Below are 12902 nucleotides of genomic sequence, written 5' to 3'. Positions count from 1 at the left end.
AGGCGTCGTGGGTGTATGGTAGCTAAAAAATATAGATTAGTAAAATATTTTCTACAAACTCCCCGTTATATTTTCAAGCAGGTGAGAAACACCGTGGCAGCCTCCAAAAAAAGGGTCTCGCGGACGCAACGACGACTACAACACCCAACAAAAATACGGGGCAGTTGTTTCAAAGGCGAGCACTACAGTGCAGTGAAAAAAAACCTTCATCAGCGCGGGTAATAATAATAAAAAACCACAATGGGACCGTTTTCATCACGAAACGTTTGATGGGGGGGGGGGGGGGGTGGCGGCATCCGCACTGCGAACGACTGCAGAACTGGACGTGTGGACGACTCTCTCGCTAGCGTGGCCACGGTGGTGGTGGTGGTGGAGACGGTGGAGGTGGTGGTGGAGGCTGTGGTGGTGGGGGGCAGCATGCTGGGACGGACGCCAGCATTGCGGCCCCCCACCCCCCCACTGTACCGTAGGAAGCGACTAGCCGCACGGCAGCACCGGGAGGGGAGCAGGCCCCGGCCCCCCCCCTCTCCCCCCTCCCCTCCCCGTGTTGCCGTGGCAGCGGAAAGGGAACCGCCGGTTGCCGTGGTTACGCGGGGGAAGGTCAGGGCACGGGGCTATTTATAGCGGCGGAGCGAGCTGCCGCGTCCTGATTGGCTGCTGCCCTCGGCTGCAGTCATGTGACCGGGGTGTTGGCCAATTGCCCCCCCCCGTCCGCCTCCGCTGCCAGCCGCCCCCTTCCATCGCTGCCCCGGGGGGTCTCTGGCTCCTCCTCCTTCTCCTCCTGCATGGGAGGGGCTTGGGGAGGGGGTGGAGTTTGAGGAGTCACGTGTGTTTTGGTTGGACCAATCAGGTGGCAGTGTTTTTTTGTCGCCGCATGCGCCAGTTTTAGTCAGTCGGTCGCAATCAGAATGGGGATTAATTGTAGATTTGAAGCTTTCGTGACTGCAAGGATTCGTACTCTTAGGGGTTTTTTTTTACCGAAAAAACCTAAGAGAATGGGTATTATTAATAAATGTATTTGCCTGAGGAAATCCGAAGAGCTGTAAAGCTTTTTTTGCACAGGTGACCGGTAGGGGTGGGTCAGAACAAACAATACAAAAACACGATAAGAGTGCAAATTGTAGGAAAAGTAAACAATTTTTATTATGTTTTATTTTTATTATTTTATTACTTCCCTTCTACGTGACTTTACCGAAAGAACCAAGAAGATAAACAAATCACTTAAAAATATACGAATAAAAATAATTTCAGTGAGGTATTCATTTATTTTTCAGAAGCGACCTGGCCGCAAAGTGGCTTATCACGTGGACATTTATAGCAGCAAAATAATCTAAATAATCTAAATAATCTCAATGTCAAGCCAACCTGGGGGTCTGTTCCGTCACCTCCCTGCCAACGGGGGCTTCGACACTTCAAAGTGCACCTAGCCTGGCACAAGCGCCGTGCGCTGACGTCACCGAATGGCTTGTTGTTGTTGTTGGGTGTGAAAACGCATGGCATGGGGTGGATCGTTGCCAGCCGGTGGATTTGGACCGTGCCAGGCTGTGACGTGGAGCAGAGTGCGCATATGCTATCACGTCAACAACATGAGCTCTTGATTTCCCGGTTGTAAACAACGCGTGTGGATGTATAGATGCTATTTGTATTCATGGTTGACACTTAGCCAGCGTTGATTCTCGTAAATGTCAGAATGACGCGAAAGTACGCGGACAAAATTCGGGCCAAAAAACTCAAATGAGAATCGGTTTTGAGCCTTAAAAACCGTGCGGTTGTTTGCGTCACATTGCAAATTGATTCAAGTTGTCCAGCGTGTGGGGTCGAGGCGGAGGTGCGATGATAAGTGCACCGCCACTCTTAAACCGGTGTTCCGAGTTCGCTTCCTGGCCATAATTGACATCATTAACGAAATAAACCCGAACTGGTTATGAGCCCCTGATTCACCAACCCGCACTGACTCTCTGTGGCATGTCAGTGGTGGTGATCATTGACTGAGCTTCACCACGCAGGTCAGTGAAGCTCTCAAAGGCGGAGGGACCCAGAAACTGATTCCACGTATCACTTGCCACTCGTGCTAGCCACGTACGGGGAATCAAACTCAGGTGCCTGGGCTCAAAGGGCACTGCGCGAACTGCTGCGCCGCCATTCCCCACCGATTTAATGTGTAAATGGAAATTGGAGATCTTTGTTTTGTATAAATACTAGCGACCCGCAAGTCCTTTGGAAGGGACCGTTTGTCAGTCGCTCGCTCACTTGCTCCAGCCAGCCAGCGAGGAAAACTTTGTTGTAATATAATATGATAGTACAATGATAGCACGAGGTGGAGGCTTGGGGGGCGGTGGGGGAGGCGTGCTATCGGCAACGTGAACCAGGCTCAACGCCATGGGATTCAGGCGACGTCACCACCGCATACACGCGCACTTGGCCGCGCGGTCGGTCAGGAATCCAGCCAGCGAAACTTGTTTCTACTGTAACATGATATATAATTACTAATAATAGCAAAGCTCCTGACGAGTTGTGTTTGTGTTCCCGCCCCCCCGCACAGTTTCCTTGACAGAATTGACACGGTGCGGCAGAACGACTACACGCCCACCGACCAGGTAAGCCCCCGTCGCACCGCTCTGCACCTGCCAACGTGACTTTACTCCGTGCAGGCGTTCACCCCCCCCCCCCTTCACCACATCTCCGCACGCGGTGTGCGGCACCGTGATTCGAGGTTAGCTCCGTGTGTAGCGGGGAGCGGTGGTGTCGCGGTTAGCGCCGCTGCGCATTGAACCCGGCGACCCGAGTTTCATTCCCACTCTCGGCCAACACCAGTGACGATTATATTATCTGAACCGGTCCTGGGCCTCCCCTAGGTCGACTCAGTCTCAAATGAGTACCTGGTGTGGTGTGTAAACGTCACCACAGGGGAGACAAAAGCGGCCGGGCGTGATGTTGGCAACTCACCCACTCGTGTGCCGTGCCGGCCTTCATAGCTACTCGCTAACAGCACTTGCCCCACCAGTCTGTTCAGGCTACGCGGGGTGTCTTTGTCTTTGTCGAACTTCCTTGGCACCGTACGTAGCCAACCGTGGTAATCGGAGGTGCGGGGTCACACCTGTGAGCAGACATTACGGTCGCAACGATTTGCTCTTCCCGATTCAATCGGTTGTCACCGTTTGTCGTCGTGATTCAAGGCAGGAAGCACGTTTTAGTTTTTTTTTGCATTTTGTTAAATGTAGCGGCCTCTAGTGGCTGGCGGGGGCGCTTGCGTATCGTGCGTCGATCGATATTAGTCGATGGAATTTACTCGTTGGAATGTCATGCAATGAGTCGTGGATCACAATTGTTACATGCAGCAAAAATATTAATTTACAGTTATTGCAAATTATATGTTACAAAGAGAATAATGCAGAGCACATGAAACTTAATTAAAGGTCATTTAAAATTAATTTTAATGTCAGACAATGTGCAACACACAACGTGTGTATACTGTAACTTGATTAGTTGTCTTTGGGTTCAATTAATGTTGCGCCTTAGTCCAAGGCGCTTTACAACAATAACAAAATTGTACATTAGATAGTGGTTAAAATAAAGAGTGGGGTTATTAAAAGTGGTGGTGTAGTTATGGTGACAGATCAGAATCGGAAGGATAGCAGTAAGAAGGATAGGAGGAGGGGTTAGGATAGTGATAGAGGTTGGGGAAGTGATCCGAGTTGGTATGGTGATAGGATACTGATTGGGGTTGGGGTAGTGATAGTGGAAGGGGTAATGGTAGGGTTTGAGGTAGTGAATAGGGGTTGAGGTAGTGATAGGGATAGTGATAGCGGTAGGGATAATGATAGAGGTTGGGGTAATGATAGGGGTTGGGGTAGTGATAGGGGTTGAGGTGGTGATAGGGGTTGTGGTAGTGATAGGAGTTGTTGTAGTGATAGGGGTTGAGGTGGTGATAGCGGAAGGGGTAATAATAGGGCTTGAGGTAGTGATAGGGCTTGAGGTGGTGATAGGGGTTGAGGTGGTGATAGGGGTTGAGGTGGTGGTAGGGGTTTGAGTAGGCCTGGTCGTTGCTGGGGCTCCGGGGCAGGGAGTAGCAGTTGGGGCAAGCGAGCAGAGATGGGGGTTGTTTTGAGTCGCGTGCTCACAGGGACACAGGCAAGCCTGGCTTGGGTTTGCCTTCAGCCGATTCTCCGTGTGGTTTACGTCTTGTTGCCTTGCAGGACCTGCTGCGATGCCGAGTTCTGACTTCGGGGATCTTTGAAACCAAGTTTCAGGTGGACAAGGTCAACTTCCAGTAAGTCGTGGACGCAGCTCGAGAAACGCCGCGAAGCGTCGCGAAGCGCCGTGAAGCGTGCGCCACAACAAGCGACTGCGTGGTCACGAGTGTGTATCGGCGCCCGTCTGGCTCGATGAAAATATCAGAATCTTCATATATCCCGGAGGAGTCTGATGAGCTATGAAGCTCTTTTTCACAGATGTCCAGGAGGGGGCAGGTCAGAAGAAGCATTGTACAGATTGTAAATGTTGTGGATTTGTTCTCCAATACACCGGTGTGCTGTACTAGTAACGAATTGGCACGTTCTGTTAACATGACAAGCCTTACCAATTGGCTGTGTCGGGTGGTGCCGGGTTTAGCGACACATTTATATTTACACGATCGAACCCAAAGAAAAAAAAGCTATATTATGGACAGTTCACCTACGTAGGCCGGGGATGAAGAGTAGAAGGCGTGGTCTTGTTTTATTGCTTCTTAACGAAATCAATTTACCCGCCGATGTGTTTGCGGTGTCGTCGGCACTGAGTTACCGACCCTCGGCGAGTAAGGAGCGGGTAGTAATGTAACAGGTGTTCGTGTAAGGGTATCTTATTTACACGACGTGGTTTTTCACGGTTGTGCTGTACAGTTCTCCAGTGTGTTTTTCCGGTCCGTACCGTGCGTTGTTTGGCACGATGTCCGACGTTTCACTCCACGTGCTGCAAGAGGGCTGAATGTTCAGTTCCTGAACAAGAGCTGTATTCAATTCATATTTGCACAAGCCCGGTTAATTCGCAACTTGTGTAATCTGTCCAATGGATATCAGAGAGTTAACTATAACCCTTTGTATCGTACATAGCAAACCGTGATTATCAGAGGTGCGGGGGAAGGACAACAAACTAAACACAAAAATCAGTTCTAAAGAAATGTGTTTTCAAGCTAGATTTAAAAGTGCATAGCTCCAGTGGCTTCCTAATATCGGAAGGAAGAGCGTTCCAGACGGCCGCAGAAAGCGCATTTGAAAGCGCCGCGCGATGCAGTGACCGTCTTTGTTCGATGGCCAGCAAAAAGCCGCTGCTGCGAGGATGACCGGAGTTTGCGCGATGGTTTTATGCTTGTTGACGAGATCAGCAAGGGATCGTGGTTCATTTGTGGCAAGCACTTTATATGTAATGAGTGACCGATGGATTTCTAGAGATTTTAACTGAACTCTGTCTCCGCAGCATGTTTGATGTGGGAGGTCAACGGGACGAGAGGAGAAAGTGGATCCAGTGTTTCAACGGTAAGACAACCCTCCGCTCGTGGCTACTCGAGCAAAACTATTCTAAAGTTCCTTTCGGGATTGTAAGTGTTAACACCCCAATTGTATACGGCGTCCAAGACCCAAGTGATGCGAATCAATTTGAGCGGATGAATCGGCGGCGCATTATTGCATGCCTAGCGAACGCCCTTACCAGTCTTTTAGCTTCGGGGGGCCGAAGCGATAAAACATTTGGCGCGGGGCAAGTGCAGTGCCTCCTAATGTTTTGGATAAAATAGCTGATTTATTAAAGAGATCTCGGACTTAGTTCTGCGATATCTTTTTCTGCGGACCATTCTCTTAACTCGCGGGGTGATGCAGCCGCCGCTGCGTGAGAGTTCCGAATGCACGTATGTACGTTGAACTTCTTTCGCACCATACGTAGCCAACCATGCTAATCGGAGGTGCGGGAGAAGGACAAACAAACCTAACTGCAAAATAAAAATAATGGACGCTCCGCTCGCGACGTGACGTCGATAGCACAATCAGTATGGAATTGGGGAAAAGAGTCAATGTGTAAATTGTTACACTCCATACATGCATGCATGCACATTTCATGTGTCCGCAACGTATTGTGAATCGTAGGAAGATGACCATTTCTTTGAGAATAGTTGAAAGGTTATAATGCTAACGGCTTTTTCGTGTACACGCACGTGCAAAGCTCTCTGATTGAATAGTCACTGTTAGGGATCATGATTCGATTTCATACATTTTTGTGCCTGCAGGAAGTTGAGTGAGACTATTATATTTGAAATATACATGTTAGAAAGTAATTAATTATTGCTCGGACAATTTAGTGTACGTATTGTGAGCATAAGAAATTTAGATCTTAATCTGTGGATCATTGCATACCCACAAAGTACATTGAAACAAATACGGACGGTAAAATTTGTGAATTTGTTTTTTGTCCGCATACATCCATTTGGCCCATAATCGTTTTTACATTTGTAAATATTCAGGCAAATTTAAAAATATATATTTAATTCAGTGGTGAGATTCCACTCGCGAACACGGCTTTCTCAAACCGTAATGAATGATAACCGAGCAATTACTCCATCACTACTGGACACCGACCGGTGTGGTGAAATCTGGTCAAACCGCAACCCCCATGACTACCATGGCTTTGGTAGTCCATTCTTCAGCAGTGGATTGACAATATAAGACTGTGCCGGGTGGGGAGGTGGCAGGGAGCAGATTGTACAGTCCCTTTTGTTTGTTCCTCTGCTGGATGAAGGCTACCCCACAATGTGCAGGGGTCATTGGCGTTGTTTGACCAAAGTTTCTAATTGTGTTTGGCGAAGGCAGGGTGCACAGACGAGGAAGCATAGAAGTATGGTACAACAATGGGATTTACTGCATTGCCCCCTCTGCTGGCCACTACGTACCCCCACAGCCTATAGAAAACCTATGGTGCATGTCGGTCACCCATCCAAAGCACTATCCATATTCATATCCTGATTAGCTTCCAAGATCTAAACCGGTGCGATCCCGATTGATTTGGCCATTGGCTGTAGATTGCATACGCCTTGTCATTATCAACTTTGCGCACCCAGTGGACAGACAAGTTGGTCATCAAAGTGCCATAAGTTGATGGGCGCTGTTCCTGGTGTGTCTTTTTGAGATGAGCATGCGTTCAGAAGGTTCCATTTCCTTTCAACACCAACCCTCCCCCCCCCTTTCATCCCCATTTCCCCCTCCATGCAGATGTCACAGCCATCATATTTGTGGTGGCTTGCAGTGGCTATAACATGGCACTGCGCGAGGACCCCAGTGTTAACAGGCTAAAAGAGGCCCTTGACCTCTTCTGCAATATCTGGAACAACAGGTAACTGAACTGTGCTTCCCCCCCCCCCCTGTCCTTCCGCTGACACTAACTCTGTTTATCTCTCTCTCTCTGTTGCCCCCCTTATCTTCCCCCCCGCCCCCCTCCAAAAAAACACCTCGTTTTTATGCCGCCTTCACCACCACCAAAACACTCCCTTATTCCACTCCTCCACACTCTTATTTCTCTCACACGTCCCATCCTCATTTGTTGCCATTCACTCTGTTTCCCGTGTTTCCGTCGCCCGGCGTTATTTTCGATCGGTTCATCATCCATCGACGTATTTGCCGTTCCTCCACCACTCGCGCGTCACACCCCCCTGTGTCCACCGTGTACTCCACCACTCGCGCGTCACACCCCCCTGTGTCCACCGTGTACTCCACCACTCGCGCGTCACACCCCGCTGTGTCCACCGTGTACTCCTCCACGTGCGACGTCCCGTTGTGAACTCTTCCGCCGCCCGCCGCGCCTCCCTGCTGCTGCCGCCTCCATCATCGCCACCGCTTGCTTTTGCCTGTGCCGTATTTAAATCGCGCGCTGCGTCGTAACGCAACCAAAACCCCCCGTCCCCCATGCACGCGTCCTCTCGTGCTCGTGGTGTCCCCCCGCCCCCCCCCCCCCCCACCGTCACCGCACTCCACGCGACCCCCGCGCGATAGACGTTACAGCGATCATATTCGTAGTCGCGTGCAGCAGCTACAACATGGTTCTGCGCGAAGACAACACCACGAACCGCCTCAAGGAAGCCATCAACCTGTTCAAGAGTATTTGGAACAACAGGTAACGCCGGTGGTGGACTCGGCAAGCCGATCGTCACCAGCAGGACCCCGCGCCCACCGCGGAGAGGTTGGGGGGGAGGGGGGGGCTGGGGCCTTTCTGCCAGCGGCAAGACCTCGTGTGCGCGTGCGGCGGCGCCGGAGTTGCACGTCGGGCCAAGTCCACGGGGTTGGCGAACGTCCGTCTCGGTGTTTTTTTTCCTCCCTCTCTTCTTCAGAGGCAGTGGTAGAAATTCGTGGGGTTTTGTGTTCGTGGCCAGCCAATAGTGGGGCGCGTACTGCAGAGCCCCGATGTGTTTCGTCGGTTTCGTCAAGATGCGAATCTGGCCGACAGCGTTTGTATTTGACCTTAGCTGTCGTTTTCTTTTTTAACAGTTAGTCGGGGCACATTTTATGAAATGCTGCGTGTGCGCGCGCAAATTGTGTTTGTGAAGTTCTCAGCCGTAATGTGTCGAGGCAGTGCGGTTATTTGACCATTTGGCTAATGCACTGCATATCAATTATCGGGCACCTTTGAAAAGTTTTTACTGCCCGTTGCATATCAGAAAAAATATATACCATATTATATTTTAAATAATTATTAACAGCCCTTGTCAATTTACTTCTGGGTGAAAGCCTCCCCGCATTGCGTCAGTCGGGGGGTGTTTGACCATACTTCACCATGCTGGTCATTTGGTGAAGGGTGGAGGGGCCAGCGTCGGTTCCGATACCACTCGCCACTTCTATTAGCCATGGCCAGGAATCGAACTCCAGAATGTCGGGTTCAGAGGGCAGCGCACAAACCCTTGCGCGACTGCTCCATCCCAGAATCGCATTTAGCATTCCGTACGCGTGCGCTCACTGACGAAGACAACGGAGTGAGAACTGAAAGTGTGCAAAGGAGCATGGGGAGGTGCTGGCATGGAATTCCCCTTCGCAGAGGCAAACGAGAGCACAGATTGGTGAACAAATGTAAATTAGAGGCATCGTATTGACACTTGAGTGAGTGAGCCGGGGCAGGTGGTGGCTGGTGAGCGAGACTAGCGATGGATGTAGGGTGACGGGACACGCCCACCGTGTGGAGATGGAGCGATGAAATCGGCTCGTGTGCAGGAGCGAGATGGGACCGCTGCGTCGTTTTCCCCGCACACCTCCGATTAGCACGGCTGGCTACGTACGGAGCGAAAGAAGTTCAACACGCATCACCGTAAAGGCCGAGTTTGGGAGGCCTTCATCCGGCAGTCGGCGTTGCGTGGCCCGATGATGACGACAATAAACGCGGATACATTTGCAGCAAAGTGCATACGCGTCCACGCAGACTCGTGCTGTTAATTCCTCGGTTCAAATCAGCGGTTGTCGGATCAGTCCCGAGAGAAATTCGGCTTTTGCACGGGTAACATTGACTCGACGTGCACTATGGCCTCTGACCCCCGCCCCCACGGGTGCTGCCGTGTCCTCCTGCACCCTTTTTCTGCAGGTGGCTCCGAACCATCTCGATCATCCTCTTCCTCAACAAGCAGGACCTCCTGGCGGAGAAGGTGCTGGCGGGAAAGTCGCGAATCGAGAAGTACTTTCCAGAGTTTGCGCGGTACACCACGCCAGCCGAAGGTACACACAAGGGCCACACGACACTGGTACCCGCTGAACTTGGTTTACGGTTGAAATTTCCCTCGGACGTGGATCTGGGGGCGCTTGTCAGACTCCGAGCCGGGGGACAGCTTAGAGCGCCAAGCTGGCGAGATGTTTACGACCTCGCCTGGTATACAGGAGGTTGCGAGTTCGATCCTGACCCCGACGCCTGTTGTATATTTGGAGTTTGCATGTTTGGTTTCCTCGTGGTCGCGTGGATTTTTCCCCGGGTCCTCTGGTTTTTTTTCCACATTTAGAAACGTGCATGTAGAGTATTTGGCTACTGCTATCAATTTCCACGTGATAAGCCACTTCATCGAGCTATCGTTTGTGGCCAGGTCGCTTCTGAAAAAGAGCTATATAGTTCAGTGGGCCTCACCTGCTAAAATAAAAAATAGTTTATAGTTTTTTTATAGATGAAGCGTTCAAATCCGGGTTTTTCGGCCGTACATGATTAAGCAAGTTTCTTACGTATGGCGAGTTACTCTTGTTAGATATAAGCGTTGCCATTGGCTTTTCACAACCTATTCAACAATGACAGCATAGTTAGCCGGGCAGCTGTGGCACACACGCCTCTAGTCCAGCACCGTGGAGGTCAGGGGTTGGTGAATCACCGCACAGATGTTCTGTGAAACTCCCTTCTCGTGAGCGTCGACGAGGTTGCCGTGGACCCGGGCTCGCCAGGAGAAGGCGGTACACCAAAGTGCGGACTCAAATAATTTTGTCCCATCTGTATGGAATGTTTGTGTTTCCCCCCCTTGGCACCCATAGGTTTTTTTCTGGCTCCTCCGGTTTCCTGCCTCCCTCATTTAAAACACTCATTAATGATCCGAAAACATGTTTTTATATTTAGTGGGAGACAAAGGACTTGCAGAGCTTGGGAAATTGATGGCATCGGTTCACTGCTCGGCCTGCTGCTTTCTCCGCTTGTCCGTGGATCCTCCTCGGACCTCCTCCGAGTCATTGTCTGTCTCTCTCTCTCTGAGAGTGAGTGAATGCCACGTGGCGCGTTACAAAGTTGAAATTATAATAATTTAGGTTTTTCACTTTAAATTTCTCACTTCCGATTAGCACGGTTGGCTACGTACGGTGCGAAAGAAGGTTGACATACAAACTGCACATATCATGGGTCTGACACTGTTTGAGACTAGGCTCAAAAGTTTCAAAGACAATGCATATACTGTCAGATCATTTTTTTGTTTGCATGTTCACAAGTATGTGTGATTAATGCAGACATGCTTCCTTGCAAAAGGGTTCTGTTGAGTGTTTTAACATCTTAACACGTGTTTTATTGCCAGAAAGGGTAAAATCTATTCTTATATTGTACGAAATTTAATTAAATTCCAGCGCAGAGATCGAACAAATTGTCAGTTTGATTGCTGCTTGACAACGCCTCTTCTAGCAAGGCATGTGTGGAGGTGCAGCGACACCTAGTGACGATAGGAAGCAATTGAAGGGACCTCCAATTGAAGGGACCTCCATAAGGAATGTGCAGGCACATCCCTTGATATACGTAACGGGTAGGTTACTGAAAAGTTGTCTCGAAATTCCGTGCATGGAATCCTATTTTCCCATAATACAGGTTTTATTGTGTCGTTAAACCCACTACCACCCGACACAGCCAATTAGTAAGGTTTGTCATGTTAACAGAACATGGCAATTCATTACGAGTACAGCACACCGGTGTGTTGGAGAGCAAATCCACAAAATTTACAATCTGAGTATGACGTTTCGCCAGTACTTACAACCGGCATCATCAGGCGGCAGCCAGATTTGCATTGAATTCGTTCCCCAATGCATAAGTTACGCTCCAGCGAAATTCCGTACTTTGAGTTGCGGTGTAACGAGGAATGGCTGTAGATCTGTAACGTCATTCCAGCAGCAGTTCTCGCTAAACACAGAGTGGTGCACTGTGTTTCTGCGAATTCTGAACAGAGCTTTCATAATCTAATGGCGTGATGCCAAGAGCACAGTTGTACTGTTACTAGTACACAAAGTACCGTGACATTTGAAGGTATATAACGAGCCATATAACCACCCAGTGATCTCATCATCGGCAACGGTATAGGCTACAAGTACGTATGGTGCTGCGTGTGGTCAATTCACTGTTGGATAAAGGCTTTCCCATGTGTTTGTTTGGATCTTGGCGGTACTTTGTATGTGTGTATGTTGAACTTCTTTTGCACCGTACATGGGCAACCGTGCTAATCGTAGGTGCGGGTTGAAGGACATGGAAAACAACAATAAGACAGGGAATACGGTCGTAAATAATAATCAAGGTTTTGTTGTTATTGTCCATCTCCCCCTGAATCAGTGAGCCCTGAATTGGGCGAAGATCCGCAAGTGACGCGAGCGAAGTATTTCATCCGGGACGAGTTCCTGGTACGTGCCCCCCCCCCCCCTGCAGTCCGAACTAACGGGCGTCAGCGGTGCCTCAAGCGCACCCACACCGGCGCGGCGCAGTGCGTTCAAATTTATAATGTCGAGCCTCTGTTGCTGTTTTTTAAACGTCGACTAAAATTTTGCCTTCTGACCGAATTACTAAAAGTAATCTGCCATACTTTACCACGCTGGTTAGTGCGGGTTGGTGAAGGACTCGTTTAGGTATTGCTCGCCACTGATGCGAGCCGGAGCTGGGAATCCAACTCGGCTTTTGTCGGGTTTACAATGCAGTGCGCACCAACCACCGTGCCACCACTTCGCCCACCACTTCACCCACCCCACATAGTTATAACAATAAATAACGATGTACAGGCCTTTGTCAATCCACTGCTGGATGAAGGCACTCCCCCATGCTGTGTCAACGATCCAGAATAGTAAGTCCTCATTTAACGCGGTAGATGCGTTCCTGCAAAGTGCCGCGTGAAGTGAAAAACGCGTAAAGCGGAAACGAGTTTCCCCATAAATAATTCTGACGGTAAAATTTGACGAGATACGGTGAACGCACAAGCGCAGTGAAATGGCGGGACAAATAACTGAGGGTACACCGGCGCGTTGCCTCATCGTTCCGCGTACTGTATCCTACCACTCAGCCGTGCAGCTCAAGAAAGTAGTTAGTCTTCGCCCGCGTCATAACGGCGCACTTGGCGTGATACAGCGCGTGGCGCATTTAGCGTTACAACGGAGTGCGCGTTCCGCATCGTGCGGTTGCAACATGAACACGCC

The 12902-nt window shown here is 50.0% G+C and overlaps 1 protein-coding gene across 3 annotated transcripts in view; it reads left to right on the top strand.

The window, feature by feature from the left end:
- GNAS (GNAS complex locus) overlaps positions 1–12902 on the top strand; it is a 102986-nt gene that overhangs the window by 85768 nt on the left and 4316 nt on the right. For 2 of the 3 annotated variants that reach the window (XM_061548646.1, XM_061548648.1), the window contains exons 6-11: positions 2543–2597; positions 4197–4270; positions 5455–5513; positions 8013–8133; positions 9586–9716; positions 12052–12119. In XM_061548646.1, coding sequence (XP_061404630.1) covers positions 2543–2597; positions 4197–4270; positions 5455–5513; positions 8013–8133; positions 9586–9716; positions 12052–12119 — 508 coding nt within the window. Of the gene's footprint in view, positions 1–2542; positions 2598–4196; positions 4271–5454; positions 5514–7235; positions 7357–8012; positions 8134–9585; positions 9717–12051; positions 12120–12902 lie in introns of all 3 variants that reach the window. The other variant, XM_061548647.1, reaches the window with a different exon arrangement.

Source organism: Lethenteron reissneri, chromosome 9 (genome assembly GCF_015708825.2).
Source record: "Lethenteron reissneri isolate LAM-NWPU_2019-01 chromosome 9, ASM1570882v1, whole genome shotgun sequence".
Classification (NCBI taxonomy): domain Eukaryota; kingdom Metazoa; phylum Chordata; class Hyperoartia; order Petromyzontiformes; family Petromyzontidae; genus Lethenteron; species Lethenteron reissneri.
This window is presented reverse-complemented; position numbering and strand designations above follow the sequence as displayed.